The 25,785-nt window shown below is 43.4% G+C and overlaps 1 protein-coding gene and 1 long non-coding RNA gene across 5 annotated transcripts in view; both read right to left on the bottom strand.

The window, feature by feature from the left end:
- Nucleotides 1-25,620, bottom strand: part of LOC118378308 (zinc finger protein 711-like) — a 29,061-nt gene extending 3,441 nt beyond the window's left edge. The window contains exons 1-10 of one of the 3 annotated variants that reach the window (XM_035765286.2): nucleotides 25,401-25,620; nucleotides 24,122-24,201; nucleotides 23,772-23,871; nucleotides 22,842-23,525; nucleotides 20,145-20,294; nucleotides 18,479-18,622; nucleotides 18,024-18,161; nucleotides 9,126-9,266; nucleotides 6,600-6,695; nucleotides 3,040-3,206 (exon numbers count right to left, since the gene is read on the bottom strand). In XM_035765286.2, coding sequence (XP_035621179.1) covers nucleotides 3,040-3,206; nucleotides 6,600-6,695; nucleotides 9,126-9,266; nucleotides 18,024-18,161; nucleotides 18,479-18,622; nucleotides 20,145-20,294; nucleotides 22,842-23,525; nucleotides 23,772-23,850 — 1,599 coding nt within the window. In that variant the 5' untranslated portion in view covers nucleotides 23,851-23,871; nucleotides 24,122-24,201; nucleotides 25,401-25,620. The remainder of the gene's footprint in view (nucleotides 1-3,039; nucleotides 3,207-6,599; nucleotides 6,696-9,125; nucleotides 9,267-18,023; nucleotides 18,162-18,478; nucleotides 18,623-20,144; nucleotides 20,295-22,841; nucleotides 23,526-23,771; nucleotides 23,872-24,121; nucleotides 24,202-25,400) is intronic. The other 2 variants (XM_035765287.2, XM_035765290.2) reach the window with 2 other exon arrangements.
- LOC127928630 (uncharacterized) lies at nucleotides 6,711-8,077 on the bottom strand. Of its 2 annotated transcripts, none has more exons than XR_008131714.1 (3): nucleotides 8,031-8,077; nucleotides 7,613-7,796; nucleotides 6,711-7,566 (listed from the first exon to the last, which is right to left on the bottom strand). It is a non-coding gene; the product is annotated as an uncharacterized LOC127928630 (long non-coding RNA). The 2 variants fall into 2 exon arrangements; XR_008131715.1 differs by having other exon boundaries at nucleotides 8,054-8,077.
- Nucleotides 25,621-25,785: the final 165 nt, after the last annotated feature.

Below are 25,785 nucleotides of genomic sequence, written 5' to 3'. Positions count from 1 at the left end.
GGGGGGGGGGATCTCTCCCCTGCCAATAGACTAGCTAGCCCAAGAATGAACCCAAAACTAATAATTCACCATGGAAACCATAAGCACTCAGAAATCCATGAATTCTATTGGACATTTATTGAATGATTATTTATTGAAGTGCTTGTCTCTCATCATCATTGACTCTCTGCTAGCTAGCTTACATGCCAATGATTTGTTTAGCATAGCAAGGTCAAATGGCATAGCAACATATAATGAATAGAATGATTAGCATTGACGACAGGGTCAAAACATAAGAAAATAACTCATGACCAGTACACTTGGGTAGAAACTTCAGAATCCAAAAACAAAATGTACTCGTTAAAATAATATTTTTAATTCTAAAATGTCCATCATATTTTAATGAATAAACATAGTGGGGCAAAAACGTATTTAGTCAGCCACCAATTGCGCAAGTTCTCCCACTTAAAAAGATGAGAGGCCTGTAATGTTCATCATAGGTTCACTTCAACTATGACAGACAAAATGAGAGAAAACAAATCCAGAAAAATCACATTGTAGGATTTTTAATGAATTTATTTGCAAATTACGGTGGAAAATAAGTATTTGGTCACCTACAAACAAGCAAGATTTCTGGCTCTCACAGACCTGTAACTTCTTCTTTAAGAGGCTCCTCTGTCCTCCACTTGCTACCTGTATTAATGGCACCAGTTTGAACTTGTTATCAGTATAAAAGACACCTGTCCACAACCTCAAACAGTCACACTCCAAACTCCACTATGGCCAAGACCAAAGAGCTGTCAAAGGCCACCAGAAACAAAATTGTAGACCTGCACCAGGCTGGGAAGACTGAATCTGCAATAGGTAAGCAGCTTGGTTTGAAGAAATCAACTGTGGGAGCAAATATTAGGAAATGGAAGACATACAAGACCACTGATAATCTCCCTCGATCTGGGGCTCCACGCAAGATCTCACCCCGTGGGGTCAAAATGATCACAAGAACGGTGAGCAAAAATCCCAGAACCACACGGGGGGGCCTAGTGAATGACCTGCAGAGAGCTGGGACCAAAGTAACAAAGCCTACCATCAGTAACACACTACGCCGCCAGGGACTCAAATCCTGCAGTGCCAGACGTGTCCCCCTGCTTAAGCCAGTACATGTCCAGGCCCATCTGAAAGGTTGCTAGAGAGCATTTGGATGATCCAGAAGAAGATTAGGAGAATGTCATATGGTCAGATGAAACCAAAATATAACTTTGGTAAAAACTCAACTCATCGTGTTTGGAGGACAAAGAATGCTGAGTTGCATCCAAAGAAGACCATACCTACTGTGAAGCATGGGGGTGGAAATATCATGCATTGGGGCTGTTTTTCTGCAATGGGACCAGGACGACTGATCCGTGTAAAGGAAAGAATGAATGGGGTCATGTATCGTGATATTTTGAGTGAAAACCTCCTTCCATCAGCAAGGGCATTGAAGATGAAACATGGCTGGGTCTTTCAGCATGACAATGATCCCAAACACACCCCCGGGCAACGAAGGAGTGGCTTCGTAAGAAGCATTTCAAGGTCCTGCAGTGGCCTAGCCAGTCTCCAGATCTCAACCCCATAGTCAAAATCTTTGGAGGGAGTTGAAAGTCTGTGTTGCCCAGAAACAGCCCCAAAACATCACTGCTCTAGAGGAGATTGTTGGGGAATAATCAGAATTAGGTGGTAACATAGGGAAGATGTTTTATATTCATCATATGTTTGTTTTATATTCATGATATGTTTGTAAGTTACTTCTCATCAGAATGTTATTTTTGTATAATACTGTGGCGGGGTTGCAGTATCTGTTCTATGTCAGGACTAAGTTGCTTGGGACGCAGAGAGGGGAGAGGTCAAGGTGTCATCATGTATAAACATATCTTTTGCTCCACTGTGTCTGTGTGCCAGTCACTCCCTACTTTTCCCATCGGGGAGGGGAGGATGGCAGTGTCTGGAATCATTCTATGCTCCCTCTTTTGTTGCCCCCATCTTAACCTATAGCCTCACTCTCCTCTCCGTGAGCTTGTCCAGGATTGGTTGTATTTAGAATTGGTTGTATGACAATTTGATATATATCATAGGGTGGGGGGAATGTCTTTGTACCATTTTGTACCAAGGACGAAATAAGAGCTTTGTTTAGGAGACCAAACTGAACGATAATTTATAGCCAACTGTCTGGCTAGGGGATACTCCTCTCTGAAGTAAAGTATTTTCTTTGTGTAAGTTCCTAAGACCTGTGGTTTGTCATGTCGTCTGGGGGGGTGGATCTTTGCTATAAAGGATCCCATTTGCCATTATGTTGGGACTCAACTTTTCATTAGAGATACTGAACTGTTGAAAGTCAAAATGCTGTTGCAAAAGCTTAATTATTATTAAAGGTGACGATTAAGCATAACTCTGACTGGTGTGTGGTTTGCTCTCATGATTTGGTAAATAGAGGAAATTTCCACGACAAGATCTGCATGGAGGAATGGGCCAAAATACCAGCAACAGTGTGTGAAAACCCTGGGAAGACTTACAGAAAACATTTGACCTCTGTCATTGCCAACAAATGGTATTGAGAAACGTTTGTTATTGACCAAATACTTATTTTCCACCATAATTTACAAATAAATTCATAAAAAACCCTATAATGTGATTTTCTGGATTTCTCTCTCATTTTGTCTGTCATAGTTGAAGTGTACTATGATGAAAATTACAGGCCTCTCTCATCTTTTTAAGTGGGAGAACTTGCACAATTGGTGGCTGACTAAATACTTTTTTGCCCCACTGTATGTCTGCAAAGATTATATCAAAAGTTATAATGCCCTCGAACCTGGGAATTATCGAGGGACAACTCCCTCCAAGGCAGTAATCCTGGCCCTTGGCTTCGCCTTGGGCCTCAGAACAGCCCTTGTCTGATAATTCCCAGGTTCTCAGGCATTATTGCTTAAATAACATAAAAGAATAGATAAAATGAAGGGGCGAAGAAAAGAGTAATAACAGATAAGGTCCAATGACGTGAACATCAGAGATATGAGAGACGACAGAGACCTTCTTGTTGGTGGTGAAGTCACAGTCGGTACACTGGTACTTCTTAAGGTGGTGGTCAGGATGGTTCTTCATGTGGCACTTGAGGAAGCCTTGTGACCTGAACTTCTTACCACAGATGTGACAGGGGTAGACAGTCAGGGGCATGCCGTCTGGACCGATGATCACAGCTGAGAGGAGACAGGGGGGAAATGTATTTAGCCTTTAATTATCCAGGTGAGCCAATTGAGAACGTATGACCACAGCTGACGAGACAGACAAAGAGCAGAGGTGCACAACATGGCCAAAAGTATGTGGACACAGCTTCAAATTAGTTGATGAATCTATTTCAGCCACACCCATTGCTGACAAGTGTATACATTCAAGCACACAGCCAAGAAATCTCCATAGACAAACATTGGTAGTAGAACAGCCTTATTGAAGAGCTCAGTGACTTTCAACGTGGCACCATCGTAGGATGCCACCTTTCCGACAAGTAATTTCGTCCTGCTAGAGCTGCCCCGGTCAACTGGAAGCGCAGTTATTTTGAAATGGAAACATTTAGGAGCAACAATGGCTCAGTCGCGAATTGGTAGGCCTCACAAGCTCACAGAATGGGACTGCCGAGTGCTGAAACGCAAACATTTGGTCTGTCCTCGGTTGCAACATGTATGTTCCAAGATGGAGTAGCAGTCAGACGTGTGTTTTGTCTTGTCCCGTGAGTATGTAGTTGTGTTCCTAGTTTTTTCATACATTTGAATCTCACGTTTCATCTACAGACAGAATATACTCTTCTATAACCCGCCTCACCCAATGTGGTACGGATCTGCTAATTTTATACTTTAGAACCGGAACCCCCTTCAGAAGCTAGCCAGCTAACTAGCTAGTAGTCAGTTAGCCACTGCTAGCGGCCTTCACTGTTAACTCGGACACCAGACAGCCTCAGCTCGATCAATACCTGCCAGTCTCTACAGCGCAATATCAACCCAGAGCATATCGGACTGCTTTTTCTCTACCCCATCTCCGGATTCCTACAAGCAAGCTAAGGAACATTACACCGGATCATCACAGCTAGCTAGCTGCAATCCGAGTGGCTACACCTGGCTAGTGCCTCTGTCCCGAATCAAGCACCAGTTAGCCTTGAGGTAGCCTCGAGCTAGGCCCATCTCCCAGCTAGCCGTAGAGGTCTACCAGCTAATTCTTGGGCTACAATACCTATTTTGCCAATTGGCCTGGACCCTTTATTGCCGACAGAGCCCCGCCGATCCATCACGACATGATCGTCCGAGGTGGTTTCAACAGGCTTCTCCATTGCGACGTCGTCGAAGACCCGTCTGCTGGCTATGGCCTGCTAGCCTTCTGAATCGCCGAGCCTCCAGCTCGCCTAGCGTAGTAGCGGCTACCGAACGGCTCCCTGACTGTCAATATGCCTTGTCTACTGGTGTTTATGTTAGTTATTATTGTTTTATTTCACTGTAGAGTATCAGCCCCGCCCTAAATGCCTAAGAAAGTTATTTTGTCGCACCCTCCATACATGCGGAGACCTCAACTGGCTTAACTGGTGCCGCCAGAGACGCAACCGCTCTCATCGTCACTCAATGCCTAGGTTTACCTCCACTGTACTCACATCCTTGTCTGTACATCATGCTCTGGATCTATTCTACCATGCCCAGAAATCTTATTATTTTATGATCTGTCCCCCAACGCACTAGACGACCAGTTCTTATATCCTTTAGCCGTACCATTATCCTCTTCTTCCTCTGGTGATGTAGAGGTTAACCCAACCCTGTACTCCCCAGCTATTCCCAAGGCACTCTCATTTGTTGACTTCTGTAACCGTAAAAAACGGTTTAGCATACTCCGCCAACCCTGATGTACTAGCCATGTCTGAATCCTGGCTTAGGAAGGCCATGAAAAATTCTGAAATTTCCATCCCCAACTACAACATTTTCCAACAAGATAGAACTGCAAAAGGGGGCAGAGTTGCAATCTACTGCAGAGATAGCCTGCAGAGTTCTGTCTTACTATCCAGGTCTGTGCCCAAACAATTTGAGCTTCTACTTTTAAAAATCCACCTTTCCAGAAATAAGTCTCTCACCATCGCCTCTTGTTAGACACCCCTCAGTTGTGCCGTGGACACCATATGTGAATTGATTGACCCCCCCCATCTATCTTCAGAGTACTGTTAGGTGACCTAAACTGGGATATGCTTAACACCCCGGCCATACTACAATCTAAACTAGATGCCCTCAATCTCACACAAATTATCAAAGAACCTATCAGGTACAACCCAAAATCCATAACCATGGGCACCGTCATAGATATCATCCTGACCAACTTGCCCTCCAAATACACCTCTGTTGTCTTCAACCAGGATCTCAGCGATCAAACGACCACCCCTCATCACTGTCAAACAATCCCTAAAACACTTCAGAGAGCAGGCATTTCTAATTGACCTGGCCCATGTATCCTGGAAGGATATTGACCTCCTCCCGTCAGTAGAGGATGCCGGGTTGCTCTTTAAAAGTGCAGAATGTAGAACTAAGAACAGATATAGCCCTTGGTTCACCCCAGACTTCACTGCTCTTGACCAGCACAAAAACATCCTGTGGTGTACTGCATTAGCATCGAATAGCATCCGCGATATGCAACTTTTCAGGGAAGTCAGGAACTAATATACAGTCAGAAAAGCTAAGGCTAGCCTTTTCAAACAGAAATTTGCATCCTGTAGCACTAATTCCAAAAGGTTTTGGGACATTGTAAAGTCCATGGAGAAGAGAACATCCTCCCAGCTGCCCACTGCACTGAGGCTAGGAAACACTCACCACCGATAAATCCACGATAATCGATCATTTCAATAATCAATTCTCGGGCTGACTCTTTTCTCTGTATATATCAATGATGTCGCTCTTGCTGCTGATGATTCCCTGATCCACCTCTATGCAGACGACACCATTCTGTATATATCTGGCCCTTCTCTGTACACTGTGTTAACTAACCTCCAAACAAGCTTCAATGCCATACAACTCTCCTTCCGTGGCCCCCAACTACTTTTAAAATGCAAGTAAAACTAAATGCATGCTCTTCAACCGATTGCTGCCCGCACCCGCCTGCCCGAATAGCATCACTACTCTGGATGGTTCTGACTTAGAATATGTGGACAACTACAAATACCTAGGTGTCTGGTTAGACTGTAAACTCTCCTTCCAGACTCACATTAAGCATCTCCAATCCAAAATTAAATCTAGAATCGGCTTCCTATTTCGCAACAAAGCCTCTTTCACTCATGCTGCCAAACATACCCTCATAAAAATGACTATCCTACAGATCATTGACTTCGGAGATGTCATTTACAAATTAGCCCCCAACACTCTACTCAACAAATTTGATGCAGTCTATCACAGTGCCATCCGTTTTGTCACCAAAGCCACATTTACAACCCACTACTGCGACCTGTATGCTGACGTTGGCTGGCCCTCGCAACATATTCATTGCCAAGCCCACTACCTCCAGGTCATCTATAAGTCTTTGCTAGGTAAAGCCCCGTGTTATCTCAGCTCACTGGTCACCATAGCAACACCAACCTGTAGCACAAGCTCTGGCAGGTATATTGCATTGGTCACCCCCAAAGCCAACACCTCCTTTGGCCACCTTTCCTTCCAGTTCTCTGCTGCTAATGTCTGTAAAAAAATGCAATAAAAAAAAAGAATCAGCTGTCAGAGCAGCTTACCAATGTACCCGTACACAGCCCATCTGTAAATAGCCCACCGAACTACCTCATTCCCATATTGTTATATATAATTTTTTTGCACCCCAGTATCTCTACTTGCACATCTATCACTCCAGTGTTTGTTAAATTGTAACTATTTCGCTTCTATTCCCTATTTACTGCCTTACCTTCCTAATCTTACTACATTTGCACACACTGTACATAGAAAAGAAGTATTGTGTTATTGACTGTACGTTTGTTTATCCCATGTGTTGTTATTGTTGCACTGCTTTGCTTTATCTTGGCCAGGTCGCAGTTGTAAATGAGAACTTGTTCTCAACTGGCCTCCCTGGTTAACTAAAAGGTGAAATAAATTAATAATAATAATAAAACTGCCTCTGGAAGCAACGTCAGCACAAGAACTGTTTGTTGGGAGCTTCATGTCCGAGCAGCCACACACATGCCTAAAATCACCATACGCAATGCCAAGCGTCGGAGCGGTGGAAAGCTCGCCGCCATTGGACTCTGGAGCAGTGGAAACACCTTCTCTGGAGCAATGGAAACACCTTCTCTGGAGCAGTGGAAACACCTTCTCTGGAGCAGTGGAAACACCTTCTCTGGAGCAGTGGAAACACCTTCTCTGGAGCAGTGGAAACACCTTCTCTGGAGCAGTGGAAACACCTTCTCTGGAGCAGTGGAAACACCTTCTCTGGAGCAGTGGAAACACCTTCTCTGGAGCAGTGGAAACACCTTCTCTGGAGCAGTGGAAACACCTTCTCTGGAGCAGTGGAAACACCTTCTCTGGAGCAGTGGAAACACCTTCTCTGGAGCAGTGGAAACACCTTCCCTGGAGCAGTGGAAACACCTTCCCTGGAGCAGTGGAAACACCTTCTCTGGAGCAGTGGAAACACCTTCTCTGGAGCAGTGGAAACACCTTCTCTGGAGCAGTGGAAACACCTTCTCTGGAGCAGTGGAAACACCTTCTCTGGAGCAGTGGAAACACCTTCTCTGGAGCAGTGGAAACACCTTCTCTGGAGCAGTGGAAACACCTTCTCTGGAGCAGTGGAAACACCTTCTCTGGAGGGGAAACACCTTCCTGGATCACCTCTGGAGCAGTGGAAACTACCTTCTCTGGATGCCAGGAAACACCTTCTCTGGAGCAGTGGAAACACCTTCTGCTGGAGCAGTGGTCCCTTCTCTGGAGAAATGGAAACACCTTCCCTGAGATCAGTGGAAACACCTTCTCTGGCCTGCAAGAGCCCTAACCTGGAGCAGTGGAAACACCTTTGGGATGCAGTGGAAACACCTTCTCTGGAGCAGTGGAAACACCTTCTCTGGAGCAGTGGAAACACCTTCTCAGCAGTGGAAACACCTTCTCTGGAGTTCAGTGGAAACACCTTCTCTGGAGCAGTGGAAATACCTTCTCTGGAGCAGTGGAAACACCTTCTCTGGAGGGATGAATCACGCTTTATCATCTGGGAGTCCAACAAACTAATATGGCGGATGCCAGGAGAATGCCCTGATTTTAGAATGAGATGATTGCCTAGCAGGTGTCCACATAAATGGTTTGTACGAGATAGTGTAAAAACTTACTAAGCCTGAGCAGAGCAAAACCCCATCTAACACCTTTGGGATGAATTTCAAGAAATTAGAGCCAGGCCTAAGCAACAGCATCAGTGCCCGTGTTTTCAAATGTTTCATTTGAATGAAAGCAAGTCCCCACTAGTTGTATGTTCCAACATCTAGAGAAAACCTTCCCAGACGAGTGGATAATGTATTGAAGCAAACCGGTCTGGAACTGCCATATTAATGCCCATGATTTTAGAATGAGATGATTCTGGAAGGTGTCCACATAATGTTTGCCATGTCTGTATATTCTGGAACTGCAGATCAAAACTCACAAGGTCTAAGAGCAGAATTTCAAGAAATAAAAAGGAAGCAACAGGGAATCTCCACCGTGTTTTCAAAGTTTCATTTGATATATTAAGGAGACATAACTAGTTGTATGTTCTTTGAGCTCATGTCAGACGAACGGATAATGTATTGTCTGTCTGTACTTCTGGAACTGCCGTGATAATGTAATGCCTGTCTGTACCGTTCTGGAACTGCCGTGATAATGTAATGTCTGTCTGTACCGGTCTGGAACTGCCGTGATAATGTAATGTCTGGCACTGCCGTGATAATGTAATGTCTGTACCGTTCTGGAACTGCCGTGATAATGTAATGCCTGTCTGTACCGGTCTGGAACTGCCGTGATAATGTAATGTCTGGCACTGCCGTGATAATGTAATGTCTGTACCGTTCTGGAACTGCCGTGATAATGTAATGTCCGTCTGTACCGGTCTGCCACTGCTGTGATAATGTAATGTCTGGCACTGCCGTGATAATGTAATGTATGTACCGGTCTGGCACTGCCGTGTCTCGCCATTCCTCTTCTTCTTCTTGATCTTCTGTTTGAGGGCTCTGTTGGTACCCTGACCGTCTCTGATCTGAAGGTATGGCCTGGTCCCTCCATTCCTCACCGTGTCCACACTGTTGTTATCTACATTTAAAACAGCAGGAGAAACAGACGTATCTACATATGAAACACATTAAGCCCCACCCTCTTCAACATGTATATCAACAAATTGGCAAGGGCACTAGAACAGTCTGCAACATGCAGCCTCAACCTACTAGAATCTGAAGTGAAATGTCTACTGTTAGCTGATGATCTGGTGCTTCTCTCCAACCAAGGAGGGACTACAGCAGCACCTAGATCTTATGCACAGATTCTGTCGGACCTGGGCCGTGACAGTGAATCTCAGTAAGACAAAAATAATGGTGTTCCAAAAAAAGTCCAGTTGCCAGGATGACAAATACAAATTCCATCTAGACACCGTTGACCTAGAGCACACAAACAACTATACATACCTCGGCCTAAACATCAGCGCCACAGGTAACTTCCACAAAGCTGTGAACGATCTGAGAGACAAGAAGGGCCTTCTATGCCATCAAAAGGAACATAAAATTCAACATACCATCTAGCTAAAAAAAAAATATGTCAAATCAGTTATAGAACCGATTGCCCTTTATGGTTGTGAAATCTGGGGTCCGCTCACCATCCAAGAATTGACAAAACGAGAGAACCACCAAATTGAGACTCTGCATGCAGAATTTTGCAAAAAATATCCTGTGGGTACAACGTAAAACACCAAATAATGCATGCAGAGCAGAATTAGGACGATACCTGCTCATTATCAAAATGAACAAAAGAGCAGTTAAATTCTACAACCACCTAAAAGGAAGGGGACTCCCAAACCTTCCATTACAAAGCCATCACCTACAGAGAGATGAACCTGGAGACCAAGCAACACAATTAGACCCAACCAAATCATGAGAAAACAAAAATAATTATGACACATTGGAAAGAATTTACAAAAAACTGAGCAAACTAGAATGCTATTTGGCCCTACACAGAGAGTACACAGTGACAGAATACCTGACCACTGTGACTGACCCAAACTTAAAGAAATCTTTGCCTATGTACAGACTCAGTGAGCATAGCCTTGCTATTGAGAAAGGCCGCCGTAGGCAGACATGGCTCTCAAGAGAAGACAGGCTATGTGCACACTGCCCACAAAATGAGGTGGAAACTGAGCTGCACTTCCTAACCTCCTGCACCACCATATTAGAGACACATTTTTCCTTCAGATAACAGACCTATAAAGAATTTGAAAACAAACCCAATTTAATCAACTCCCATCTACTGGGTGAAATACCACCGTGTGCCATCACAAAGGCAACCCATATTTAGATGTATTTTCCCTTTTGTACTTTAACAATTTGCACATCGTTACAACATTGTATATAGCCATAATGACATCTAAAAATGGGTCTATTCCTCTGAAACTTCTGTGAGTGTAAAAGGAATAGAGGAAGAGAGGAACAGACCCATGTCATTATTGTTTATTTCACTTTAGTTTATTTTCTATTTCACTTGCTTTGGCAATGTTGCCAATAATGCGGGTCTAGCACTGGGGCGGCAGGGTAGCCTAGTGGTTAGTGCGTTGGACGAGTAACCGGAAGGTTGTAAGTTCAAATCCCCGAGCTGACAAGCTTGTCGTTCTGCCCCTGAACAGACAGTTACCCCACTGTTCCTAGTCTGTCATTGAAAATAAGAATTTGTTCTTAACTGACTTGCCTAGTTAAATAAAAAGGTAAATACATTTTAAAAGCACTTTAAATTGAATTACACAGCAGGGGAGGAGAAAGACTTATGAACAAAAACAAAACAAATGTCTAAGATTTTACTGAGTTACAGTTCATAAGGAAATCTGTTAATTAATTAGGCCCTAATCTATGGATCACATGACTGGGAATACAGATATGCATATGTTGGTCACAGATACCTTAAAACAAAAAAGGTAGGGCCTTGGATCACAAAACCAGTCAGTATCTGGTGGGACCACCACCTGCCTCATGCAGCGTGACACATATCCTTCACATAGAGTTGATCAGGCTGTCGATTGTGGCCTGTGGAATGTTGTCCCACTCCTCTTCAATGGCTGTATGAAGTTGCTGGATACTGGGAATATGCAGTCAATTGCACTCTTCCTCAAAACTTGAGACATCTGTGGAATTGTGTTGTGTGACAAAACGGCATATTCTAGTGTGGCATTTTATTTTCCCCAGCACAAGGTGCACCTGTGTAATGATCATGCTATGTAATAAGCTTCTTGATATGCCACACCTGTCAGGTAGATGGATTATCTTGGCAAAGGAGAAAAGCTCACTAACAGGGACGTAAAAAATGTGTGCACAAAATTTGAGAGACAAGCTATTTGTGCGTATGGAAAATCTCAGCGATCTTTACATTTCAGCTCATGAACCATGAGACCAACACTTTACGTGTTGCGTTTATATTTTTGTTCAGTATACATATAAACAGCAGGGGAGGAGAAATAAGGGTTTAGCAAATAAAACAAGCACTACTCCTGAAAGGTCTGTGTGTGTACACGTTTTACTATATCTGTGAGTACCATAAGTCTTCACAATGATAGTAAACCAACTAAATTCAGCTGTTGGTCAACTGTTGGCCCCCAAACAGTCAACACAAGTATAGTAAGACTCAGGGCAACGGGTTTCAACGTCCACCGTGAAACGAGAAATGAGAACCCCCGTGAATACCGGCCAAACTCGTATTTAGAAGTTATTCTCCTGTAACAAAATGTTTCCCCGTTTAAATATTTTTTTAACTCAAGCTCTCTATAGACTACTCTTACCCTCAGCCTACTATAACGAAGGCTGGTTCAACAGGATTCATTTTATTAAAACCAAACAAAAAACAAGCAAACGTATTAGAATAATTCCGTGTCCTGGTTTAATGGTGAGAATGTCTGTGGCGCTCATGCAATGCACTTCTGGAGAAGTGTGACTGCGATTTGTAAGACGGTTCCAATATGTATAAAAAACATATTTGGAAGCAGTATAACAGGAGAGGGGACATTCTCCCTTTACATTGGATCTTTGTCCAGCTTGGATGGACGTAAAAGCAGAGCCTGCGTTGTTTAAAAATGATATGCCCACAGGAAGCAATTATGGTGCCTGTAAGTGTATTTAGACATTTAACTTATTTTAAAAACACGTTTTCTTTAGAATTGTATTACAATTATTCACTCTTTTTAAGCCTAAAATAATAATACATGTAATCATGCTTATTGGCAACGTTTGGCATGTCCATGCTCAGTCCTAATGCAATTCACTGTAGGCCACACCCCTATTTCAGTGCTGACAGGTTCGAGCAAACATATTCAGCAAAGACGGGAAAGGTGTTCTTTTGTTTCTGGAAGCTGTTCTAACAAACTATAAAACAAACTAACATTGGAATTGATTCCAAGGCAATACATAAAAGATAGTAAATACACAACCACATAGTTGCTGTGCGTTTTGTTGCCAACCTATTTTGCTACCTGACAACTTTACGGTTTTCACTTTTTAATTACCGTTCATATATTTATTTATTTTTTCCTCAACTTTTTCACTCCGGATGCTTTATCTGGACACGATTCGTCAGGACCTCCAACAGCCGAAGCTAAGTAGTAACATTAACATGATGCCTTCTAATTGCAGTCGCTGTACTCGCCTTACGGCAAGGATAGCTGTGCTACAAGCCCAGCTTCGGACGCAATCGTTAGGCAAGGGTAATTTCAGTGTAGGAAAGGATGAAACAGCGTCTGTGCCACCAGTAAGTACAGATAGTAGTATAAATCCCCTGGCACAGTCCCCGCAGCCGGACAACTTTCTCACGGTTTCTGGAAGGAACTGCTGTAGGAAAGCTCAACCGGTGTCGCTCATTCAGCCGACAGAAACTTTCAACCGGTTTTCCCCATTAAGCAGCGGGTCGGGGTCAGAGGCAGAGTCTTCTCTGGTCTCTACTCCTCCCGTTACGGGGTCTGAGACGCCGAAGCTTTCCACCATTAGCTCTGACAAATTGAAAACTCTAGTCATTGGCGACTCCATTACCAGCAGTATTAGACTTAAAACGAATCATCCAGCGATCATACACTGTTTACCAGGGGGCAGGGCTACCGACGTTAAGGCTAATCTGAAGATGGTGCTGGCTAAGGCTAAAGCTAAAACTGGCGAGTGTAGAGAGTATAGAGATATTGTTATCCACGTCGGCACCAACGATGTTAGGATGAAACAGTCAGAGATCACCAAGCGCAACATAGCTTCTGCGTGCATATCAGCTAGAAAGATATGTCGGCATCGAGTAATTGTCTCTGGCCCCCTCCCAGTTAGGGGGAGTGATGAGCTCTACAGCAGAGTCTCACAACTCAATCGCTGGTTGAAAACTGTTTTCTGCCCCTCCCAAAAGATAGAATTTGTAGATAATTGGCCCTCTTTCTGGGACTCACCCACAAACAGGACCAAGCCTGACCTGCTGAGGAGTGACGGACTCCATCCTAGCTGGAGGGGTGCTCTCATCTTATCTACCAACATAGACAGGGCTCTAACTCCTCTAGCTCCACAATGAAATAGGGTGCAGGCCAGGCAGCAGGCTGTTAGCCAGCCTGCCAGCATAGTGGAGTCTGCCACTAGCAGTCAGTGTAGTCAGCTCAGCTATCACCATTGAGACCGTGTCTGTGCCTCAACCTAGGTTGGGCAAAACTAAACATGGCGGTGTTCGCCTTAGCAATTTCACTAGGATAAAGACCACCTCCATTCCTGTCATTACTGAAAGAGATCATGATACCGCACATCTCAAAATAGGGCTACTTAATGTTAGATCCCTTACTTCAAAGGCAATTATAGTCAATGAACTAATCACTGATCATAATCTTGATGTGATTGGCCTGACTGAAACATGGCTTAAGCCTGATGAATTTACTGTTTTAAATGAGGCCTCACCTCCTGGCTACACTAGTGACCATATCCCCCGTGCATCCCGCAAAGGCGGAGGTGTTGCGAACATTTACGATAGCAAATTTCAATTTACAAATAAAAAAAAAGACGTTTTCATCTTTTGAGCTTTTAGTCATGAAATCTATGCAACCTACTCAATCACTTTTTATAGCTACTGTTTACAGGCCTCCTGGGCCATATACAGCGTTTCTCACCGAGTTCCCTGAATTCCTATCGGACCTTGTAGTCATAGCAGATAATATTCTAATCTTTGGTGACTTTAATATTCACATGGAAAAGTCCACAGACCCACTCCAAAAGGCTTTCAGAGCCATCATCGACTCAGTGGGTTTTGTCCAACATGTCTCTGGACCCACTCACTGTCAGTCATACGCTGGACCTAGTTTTGTTGTGGATCTTAATGTTTTTCCTCATAATCCTGGACTATCGGACCACCATTTTATTACGTTTGCAATTGCAACAAATAATCTGCTCAGACCCCAACCAAGGAGCATCAAAAGTCGTGCTATAAATTCACAGACAACACAAAGATACCTTGATGCCCTTCCAGACTCCCTCTGCCTACCCAAGGACGCCAGAGGACAAAAATCAGTTAACCACCTAACTGAGGATCTCAATTTAACCTTGTGCAATACCCTAGATGCAGTTGCACCCCTAAAAACTAAAAACATTTCTCATAAGAAACTAGCTCCCTGGTACACAGAAAATACCCGAGCTCTGAAGCAAGCTTCCAGAAAATTGGAACGGAAATGGCGCCACACCAAACTGGAAGTCTTCCGACTAGCTTGGAAAGACGGTACCGTGCAGTACCGAAGAGCCCTTACTGCTGCTCGATCATCCTATTTTTCTAACTTAATTGAGGAAAATAAGAACAATCCGAAATTCCTTTTTGATACTGTCGCAAAGCTAACTAAAAAGTAGCATTCCCCAAGAGAGGATGACTTTCACTTTAGCAGTGATAAATTCATGAACTTCTTTGAGGAAAAGATTATGATTATTAGAAAGCAAATTACGGACTCCTCTTTAAACCTGCGTATTCCTCCAAACCTCAGTTGTCCTGAGTCTGCACAACTCTCCCAGGACCTAGGATCAAGAGACACTCAAGTGTTTTAGTACTATATATCTCTTGACACAATGATGAAAATAATCATGGCCTCTAAAACCGTCAAGCTGCATACTGGACCCTATTCCAACTAAACTACTGAAAGAGCTGCTTCCTGTGCTTGGCCCTCCTATGTTGAACATAATAAACGTCTCTCTATCCACTGGATGTGTACCAAACTCACTAAAAGTGGCAGTAATAAAGCCTCTCTTGAAAAAGCCAAACCTTGACCCAGAAAATATAAAAAACTAATCGGCTTATATCGAATCTTCCATTCCTCTCAAAAATTTTAGAGAAGGCTGTTGCGCAGCAACTCACTGCCTTCCTGAAGACAAACAATGTATACGAAATGCTTCAGTCTGAATTTAGACCCCATCATATCACTGAGACGGCACTTGTGAAGGTGGTAAATTACATTTTAATGGCATCGGACCGAGGCTCTGCATCTGTCCTCGTGCTCCTAGACCTTAGTGCTGCTTTTGATACCATCGATCACCACATTCTTTTGGAGAGATTGGAAACCCAAATTGGTCTACACGGACATGTTCTGGCCTGGTTTAGATCTTATCTGTCGGAAAGATATCAGTTTGTCTCTGTGAATGGTTTGTCCTCTGACAAATCAACTGTAAATTTCGGTGTTCCTCAAGGTTCCGTTTTAGGACCACTATTGTTTTCACTATATATTTGACCTCTTGGGGATGTTATTCGAAAACATAATGTTAACTTTCACTGCTATGCGGATGACACACAGCTGTACATTTCAATGAAACATGGTGAAGCCCCAAAATTGCCCTCGCTAGAAGCATGTGTTTCAGACATAAGGAAGTGGATGGCTGCAAACTTTCTACTATTAAACTCGGACAAAACAGAGATGCTTGTTCTAGGTCCCAAGAAACAAAGAGATCTTCTGTTGAATCTGACAATTAATCTTAATGGTTGTACAGTCGTCTCAAATAAAACTGAAGGACCTCGGCGTTAATCTGGACCCTGATCTCTCTTTTGAAGAACATATCAAGACCATTTCGAGGACAGCTTTTTTCCACCTACGTAATATTGCAAAAATCAGAAACTTTCTGTCCAAAAATGATGCAGAAAAATGAATCCATGCTTTTGTCACTTCTAGGTTACACTACTGCAATGCTCTACTTTCCGGCTATCTGGATAAAGCACTAAATAAACTTCAGTTAGTGCTGAATACGGCTGCTAGAATCCTGACTAGAACCAAAAAAATTGATCATATTACTCCAGTGCTAGGCTCTCTACACTGGCTTCCTGTCAAAGCAAGGGCTGATTTCAAGGTTTTACTGCTAACCTACAAAGTATTACATGGGCTTGCTCCTACCTATCTCTCTGATTTGGTCCTGCCGTACATACCTACACGTACGCTACGGTCACAAGACGCAGGCCTCCTAATTGTCCCTAGAATTTCTAAGCAAACAGCTGGAGGCAGGGCTTTCTCCTATAGAGCTCAATTTTTATGGAACGGTCTGCCTACCCATGTCAGAGACGCAAACTCGGTCTCAACCTTTAAGTCTTTACTGAAGACTCATCTCTTCAGTGGGTCATATGATTGAGTGTAGTCTGGCCCAGGAGTGGGAAGGTGAACGGAAAGGCTCTGGAGCAACGAACCGCCCTTGCTGTCTCTGCCTGGCCGGTTCCCCTCTTTCCACTGGGATTCTCTGCCTCTAACCCTATCACAGGGGCTGAGTCACTGGCTTACTGGGGCGCTCTCATGCCGTCCCTGGAGGGTTGAGTCACCTGAGTGGGTTGATTCACTGTTGTGGTCATCCTGTCTGGGTTGGCGCCCCCCCTTTGGGTTGTGCCGTGGCGGAGATCTTTGTGGGCTATACTCAGCCTTGTCTCAGGATGGTAAGTTGGTGGTTGAAGATATCCCTCTAGTGGTTTGGGGGCTGTGCTTTGGCAAAGTGGGTGGGGTTATATCCTTCCTGTTTGGCCCTGTCCGGGGGTGTCCTCGGATGGGGCCACAGTGTCTCCTGACCCCTCCTGTCTCAGCCTCCAGTATTTATGCTGCAGTAGTTTGTGTCGGGGGGCTAGGGTCAGTTTGTTATATCTGGAGTACTTCTCCTGTCCTATTCGGTGTCCTGTGTGAATCTAAGTGTGCGTTCTCTAATTCTCTCCTTTATTTCTCTCTCTTGGAGGACCTGAGCCCTAGGATCATGCCCCAGGACTACCTGACATGATGACTCCTTGCTGTCCCCAGTCCACCTGGCCATGCTGCTGCTCCAGTTTCAACTGTTCTGCCTTACTATTATTCGACCATGCTGGTCATTTATGAACATTTGAACATCTTGGCCATGTTCTGTTATAATCTCCACCCGGCACAGCCAGAAGAGGACTGGCCACCCCATATAGCCTGGTTCCTCTCTCTGTTTCTTCCTAGGTTTTGACCTTTCTAGGGAGTTTTTCCTAGCCACCGTGCTTCTACATCTGCATTGCTTGCTGTTTGGGGTTTTTGGCTGGGTTTCTGTACAGCACTTTGAGATATCAGCTGATGTACGAAGGGCTATATAAATAAATTTGATTTGATTTGATATTTAGCCATGGAGCATGTTACGATTGGCAAGTGAGGGGTCAATCCTCGACAAAAGCCACAATTTGTTAATTCATCAAACCTATAGCACTACCTCCGGGGAATACCTCCGGGGGCTTGGACTTACCATTGCGTTAGGTTTGTTAAAATAGAGCCCATAGTTGTGTGTGTTATATCCAGATGAAGGAATACTGTTATTAATGAATATAAAACCAGTTGATCACACAAATCTTATTTCTTACCGTAGGCAGCAGCCCAGGAGACAGGGACTAACATCTTGCTGTTTGGAGAGTCATCTAGCTGGTTCTCCTGGACTGCAGAGGTGTCCTCCTCTCCTACAATCACCTCCATGTACACCTGCTCTGCCATGTCTGACACATCTGTAAACACACAGACAGATTCAGTAACAACCCTTACCATCCTCCTCAACCAACTACACCTGCTCAGCAACGTTGGCCAGGTCTGGAAAACAGAACGACACAGACACATGTACAGAACATGCACAAACACTGTTGATTTGCACAACGCCATCTTCAAATCCTTCTGAACGGCACCTGTGAACGCTATTTGTTGAAAAATAAAAAAGACTTAACCTAACCAGGCCTGTTTGACCACATGACTTGACAGGTGAAATGAAGGGTTCCACTAACAAACCTTCACAGATGGAGTTATTTTTTTTTAAAGAGTGTTTACTCACTGATATCTTCCTCTGACTGGGCGTGGTCCTTCACAGCCATGTAGACCATCCTCTCCCCCCGGCCATGTCTGCCTCCTCCCCCAGACTCCGACCCAGCATGGTGGCCGTTATGGCAGTCACTTTCAGACACCACCTCAGTCCCACCTACAGACAGAGACAGTAACCACACGTCAATACACAGTTTAATGCTAGTAGAGTTTCAGTGTTCAATATACAGTTTTTAATGCTAGTAGAGTTTGACAGTGTTTAATGGTCATATGTACAGGGTTGCAGGTGTGATTGCAGGGTACATTAAAAACCTTAGGCTTCGAGCCCCAACATGCAGGACTAGTGAATGAAATATAATAAAAACAATAGAAATAACACTATAACAGATTTGAATAAATAATGTTATACCATACATATATAAAAAAATGCAACAGCTGTGATGGAAAAGCGGAAGTTTTGGTACAATTTTATAGATGCTGACAGATAATTAGTTAATTATTCGACATGGTGGGATCGTTGTATGACGGTAAAATTAATTATACGAGAAAACGCCTTTATGCGCAAATATTGATATATAATAACCATATTGAAGAATACTTTGGGGATCACGCGAGGATATGTTGTGTGGTCCTCCCAATACAACTGGGGAAACCGTGCAGTTTATTAGGCTACAGATGAAATAAGTTGTGATGCACTGTGACATTGATGGTCTTTTCAATAAAATATTGAAGGTCTTATTCTGGTGAGATGACGCTTGACAAATAAACTACATCTGGCTCTTCTCCATAATAATGTCATTATGTAGACTAGCCTCCCCTCACTGTATCCGAGAGCTGTTGTACCCAGACCAGAGTAGACACATTTAAAACACAACAGTTTGTGACAAAACTATCAGTTGAGTTGAAAATGATGCAAACACAATGAACTTTTCATTTTTATTCCGTACATGAAAAAGTACATTTTGTGTTGCACTACGTCATCACCCACTGATTTTATATACAAAAAGTACATTTTGTGTTGCACTACGTCATCACGCACTGATTTTATATACAAAAAGTACATTTTGTGTTGCACTACGTCATCACGCACTGATTTTATATACAAAAAGTACATTTTGTGTTGCACTACGTCATCACGCACTGATTTTATATACAAAAAGTACATTTTTTGGAAATAGCACTGGTGGGAAAATGCACATTTTTTTTAAATTATTTGCATAGAAATCTGTCACCAATTGGAAGGAAACCTAGCTAGTCACACACTAGCACACTTATGTTCTCTCTACTCCTCCAGGGAACACTTACCATCTAAACTATCATTTCCATGTATGTAGCTGATACTTCACGTTAGAAGACAATAGTTTGCCATTCAGAATATGAAAATTATGCTTTTACTTTCTAAATGAGTGGCTCTTGAAATGTTGGCCTCGTTGATGAAAGAATGGCGCTTTCAAGACAAGTGGGAACTCTGAAATAACCAAGGTCAAATCATGACGTCGGTAATCTTCAAGCCGGAAAGTTGGAGCTCTAGAAAGATGCCAGAGTTTCCGAGTTGGATGACCATTCAAACCGATTATTCCCCAGTCGGAGCTCATTTTTTTCTGCGTTCCCAGTGGTCTTGAACGCACTGAAGTCAGAGAGTTCCCAGTTGTTTTGAACGAGATAGAAGTATCACTCACCTATCTCCACATCATCATCAGCCTCTGCTTTGAAGATGTAGACCTTGATGACCTCGGACCCCTCCTTGTTGGAGTCTTCATCATGCATCACCTCAGTAGTGATCTCTAGAGGAGTGTCTCCTCTGTCCAGCTTCTCACCAACGTCATCCACTGGATGGACACAAATAACACATGACAGTAAGCTTTTACCCAGCAGCAGGGTAGGACAATACCAAGGACTTGGAAGGCAAAAATGATCAGAAGAGTTCATGAAATATGCTCTCAAAACAGACTTCAGAAATAGTCTACAAACAATCCTTTAGATATATTCTAGCCTATTAATTTGCAGTGGTTGTAAATATTGATTCAAATTAGGGCTGTCCCCAATTAGGCTGTTGGTCAACCGAGATGGTTTTAGGTCGAGCAGTAACACACTAATATAGTACCAGACAAAAGTTTGGACACCCCTACTCATTCAAGGATTTTTCTTTATTTTTTTTACATTGTAGAATAGTGACGACATCAGAACTATGAAATAACACATATGGTATCATGTAGTAACCAAAAAAGGTGTTAAACAAATCAAAATATTTTATATATGATACTTCAAAGTAGCCACCCTTCACCTTGATGACATCTTTGCACACTCTTGGCATTCTCTCAACCAGCTTCATGAGGTAGTCACCTGGAATGCTTTTCCAACAGTCTTGAAGGAGTTCCCACATATGCTGAACACTTGTTGGATGTTTTTCCTTCACTCTGCGGTCCAACTCATCCTAGACTCTAGACTGAAAGACAATTTACGCTTGATTCTAAAATGTGGTCAGAGGCTCATTGGAGGCTCATTATCGAAGGTGTTTGGCAATTGCGTAGCCTCCAAAGGCCAAATCGAGCTCTGTACCACATAGTCAATGAGCCCCCTAAATTTTATAACAATGAAGAAGGGCTCTGAATAGCTTCACATTGACATGATTGGTTGACAGTAGGGGGAAACGGTACACGCTGTATAAATACAAACTCATTTCCATGACAACAGCGCTGCACTGCTCCGCGAAGAGCAAGAAGTATGAATGCCCTGCTGAGGCCAAATCACGGTAAATGCCGACTTCGGCATTCGTCTCTCTACCGCCAATTTGTGCACATTCATTGTCTCATAACTTCATTGTGTGAATTGGTTGCGTTTGATTGTTAGTGTCTATCAATTCCCCTTTTCATATATCACCACTAGTACATTTACCCATCATTCCTAATCTACAACGTGTTACTTTGGTTACGGTCATTTTTTAAAAATCCATTCAATATTTTTCCAGTCTTCCTGTTGTCAGTGTCAGAGTGGACATGTTGTTTGCAGAGTGCACAACCTATACCTGGTACACTTGGAAGAAACAACTTCTGGTTTATTTAATTTTATTTCAGAGTTCTGTCAAATTAATAATTGTCTTTTGTTTGGAGCACCCCTGTCAAATGTTGAGTAAGGACACACACACATGGAAGTAGGCCCATAGGCTACCTGTCATGTGTGCAAATGTAGACATAAATGTGCCCATTTTGGAATCTAATAGTCCTATTGGCTTAACACACCACCTGTGGAGCTTCTCAAAGTAATGTTTTCTTTACCTCAAACAGCAGGCAAACAATGTATTTAAAAAGATCTTTCCAGCTCTCTCCCTTTTGATAACCACTCAGCGTGAAAGGGGAAAATGTGATTCTCTGATCCAGTGAAAACATCATAAAATATGTTTCTTATCAGTGCTCGACTTGAACTGTAATAGGTTCCGGTACTCATTTTGGGTGCTGGTACTGTTTACATTTAGGTCCAAAATACTTTTTAGCTAATTTTCTATAAGAGGAACAGGTGCTCAAGAGGTAGAACATTTGAGGTACCTGTTTTCAGCTCCGGTGAGCTCCTTCCCAAGTCAAGCACGGGTTCTTATCCCTCGTGTCTGTCCTGAGCTCACTGGCGGAAACTGAGGGCCCAGAATAATGTTATACAAATGTTGTAAGTTCGATAGTGCTAGCTTCAGGCTGAACACAAGTTAATAGTTGATACAATGTTTCAAGTTTGTTGCAGACAGGCCATGTGTAGCCAATGTGATTCATAGGATTTTTTAAAGATGTTTTTAAATCAGGATATTTTCTACCTGCAGGCTGCAATGTTTTGATTTGTTTTACATAGTTGGCAATGGAAGTAACGTTTTTGGTATCATGTTCATTTAGAATGATATAATTTTTATCAACCACATGACACCGATTGAGATTTGAAGACGTTATTGTTAATTCAATTAAACTTTCACGAAAATGTGAATAAGAAAACCACAACAGTCACGTAGATCGGTAGAAATGTTAAGATAAATTGGCATTCCACATGAGAAAGTTTGCCGACTCTTCATGTAGCCTATTACCGGAAACTTCAGGAGAGTAATGGCAGAAAGCCAGCAGGAACAGGAGGATAGTTGGGACAGGTTTTTTTCCTTACGGTTATCTAGATCTCTGGCACCCTCTTAAGACATCAAACCGTAAACTTTAAGCATCAGACAAGCTCAAAGCACATATATGATTTTATTAAAACACATAGGCTGTGTCTATATGGAAAAATACATGTTTAATTTTTTTTACCAATCCATTGGTCGAAAGAAGGGACAGCCCTAATATTACTGATCATAGCAAATAATTCAATGAAATCAAGCCCCAGTCTGTTTCTAGGTGTAGTTGACTCACAAGAGATCATGAGGTAGTCCTCCTCATCAGTCTGCAGAGAGACAGCCTCCACGTCCACCGGCAGCTCCTCGTGGGCCTGGATCACTGTCTCCTCCTCCTCCCCCACCAACACCTCCTGGTCCAAGCCGTCCAACCCATCCTCCTCCTGGTGCTCCACAAAAAGATGGTCTGGCATGTGGTGGTGGTGATGGTGGACTGAGCCCTGGATGAGGTCTGAGGTTAGAACATGGTGATGGTGAGAGTCTATAGCCTCCTCGATGGCCACTTCGGAACCCAGCAAGTGTTCGTGTCCGATGTCAGGGCCTTCAATCACCTCAGTCTCTAGATATTCCTCTAGGACCTCTACCTCTGCTTCAAGGCCCTCGACTTCCACCTCCGCCTCCAGGGCCTCGACCTCCAGGCCTTCAACCACCTCCGTCTCGAGGCCCTCAACCATCTGTGTCTCTAGCTCCACCACCTCCGCTCCAAAGCCTTCAACTTCCGTCTCTAGGCCTTCCACCTCCACCTCCGTCTCGAGGCCCTGCACCTCCAGGCCTTCCACCTCCACCTCCGTCTCGAGGCCCTGCACCTCCAGGCCGTGCTCCAGCAGGATGCCTTCGTCTGTCATGACGTCAGACAGGAGCATGCCCTCAGGCACAGACACCAAAATGTGATCCCCGTCGATGTGGGCCAGGCCCCTCATTCCTGCCACCGCACAGGGAAACAGTAAGAGGGGGAAGATTATTACAGGAATGTTTTTCCACTGCAGCCCTGGTTTGGCCTGAGGCATTTCCAGGCTTTCCTCTTTGTGGAAAAGCACCAAAAAAAGGTACAGCTACACAAGACTTTGCTGTAGTGTGTTCAGCATTTAACTTTGCATGAGGCATTGGGCTCTCAAGTGAAGGCTCATGAACCCAAAGTATACATTATCACAAGACTATATTGACCTACCAAAGTCTTGCATGATCATGGTGTGAGGCATCTTTAATTCCTGTGTGTGTAGCTCCAGGATCCCTCCACCGTGGTCCATCTCTTTGATCTTAAAAAAAAGCTTAAATAAAATGATTCATGTTAGGCCTACACATCCTTTCAAGAGATCCAATACTCTTTACACACTATGTGAATTCAGGAATGTCATATGATTAGGCCCAGTATCCACAAAATATATCAGAGTAGGAGTGCTGAACTGGGATCAGTTTGGCTTTTAGATCATAATGAATAATATTATATGGACAGATCTTAGAGCAGCACTCCTACTCAGAGAAAGGCCCTGGATATTAATTACTGTCAGTGTGTATTACCTGCACATTTGATGACAATGCACTCTAAAATAAGAACAGTGTGTTGCTGGTGTTTCTTCCTTCCATTGGGAGGGAGAACCCTGCAAAGAATGGACAACAAACTGAGATAGATGCCACTGAAAACATTGATCTTTCATCCAGGGAACACAAGGGGAAGTGTGGGAAAAACTGATGACATCACATATCCAGTAGATATCCTCTGCATATGCTATTTTATGATAAGGATGCTGAAACTGCAGTATTCTAGCTACTGGCATTGCTGTGTCTGCCTTGACAAAATTAATGTCTTGAAAAATATGACCACATAGTTAATTGGTGCTACTGTGGAAACTGTTGATTGTTTAACACTTGTTGATGCCATTTGAGTCAGTCCTAGCTCATATGGAATATGACGGAATAATGAGATATTCGGTCATATTTATATTATGCGACGGTCGAAAGAGACCAAGAACGGATAAATAACGGTTGTTTTTCCTGCTTCTCAAATGCAATGATTTGAGTTGCCCCACACACGCCCACCATTCATTGCCCAATTTCATGGCTGCCTGGATTATGCAACTGTAGGGCATGCTAGCGAGTACTCGATATTTAAAACAAAATAAAGAGCAGAACCAACTAGTTAGTGTTACCAATTCCACATGATTACCAAATGTTCGTGTTAACACTTGCAAACATCCACATTCATTGGGTGGCGGTGGCGTAGAGGGCTATGTGTAGCGGGCTAGCTAGCTAATAACGAACTAAGCAAGCTTGTTCGGAGTTGTGCAGACGTTTTGCGGCAGATGTCGACATTTGGGGGGAAATTCCACAAACGCAACGTTGAGCAATACTGCAAAGAAAGGGATGCATATAACAATAATAAGTCATTGAACAGGGTGTATAGTGCTTGGTGGCTGTTACTTACGGTATATTTATATATAAACCGTTGCGCCCACAACAACCGTAGCTAGTTAGCCTCGATTCCGCCATTTTGGTTAGCTAGTTTGATAGCGTGTTTTAAAACTCCATAAAACCTCCATACGTCAACGATTGGTGCTAAATGAACACCATGACACGCGATCGATACCACAAAATAAATACAATCGTCCTGTACATTCACAACATTGCTAGTAGCTAAACATCGGTGCATTTGTAATTGCGAAGGGACGTTAGCTAGCCTAGCATGTTAGCTAGAGCATGCGGCATTATCAACCATGTTGTTTTTCGACGGCCCGTAACGGCCGACTGGGCCCTAGTCATATATTTGATATGCAATTTCAATCGTTTCGAAATGTTTTACCTTATTATGGACTCCTTGAAATGGATCGTCGATATGTTTCCTTTCTCGGTTGTGTCTGTTATTGTTTGGGTTTATTTTTCGACACTAAGATAAATGCGGCCTGTACATTTGGATCCACGGGCACTCTTTCCGAGGCCTGGGCCAATCACGTTGCTCGCTCGCAACGGAGGGCGGGAGGGCCAGACAATGCGTGGCCTCGTTTAGCGCCGATCCCTGTCTGTTTGCGTCACGCAGGCGAGAGCTTTGAGTACACATCGATATTGTCAAATTGACATAAAGATAATTTACTTACCTACTGATCAGGATTGTTACAGCAGTTGATGTAATAAGAATATACACGTGTGTTCATGTGTTTGATTATCGGGCAGGGTTCAACATTGGAGGA

This window comes from Oncorhynchus keta, chromosome 4 (genome assembly GCF_023373465.1).
Source record: "Oncorhynchus keta strain PuntledgeMale-10-30-2019 chromosome 4, Oket_V2, whole genome shotgun sequence".
In the NCBI taxonomy this organism is placed as follows: Eukaryota; Metazoa; Chordata; class Actinopteri; order Salmoniformes; family Salmonidae; genus Oncorhynchus; species Oncorhynchus keta.
Note: the sequence above shows the minus strand (reverse complement) of the source record. Positions and strands in the feature narration are given on the sequence as shown.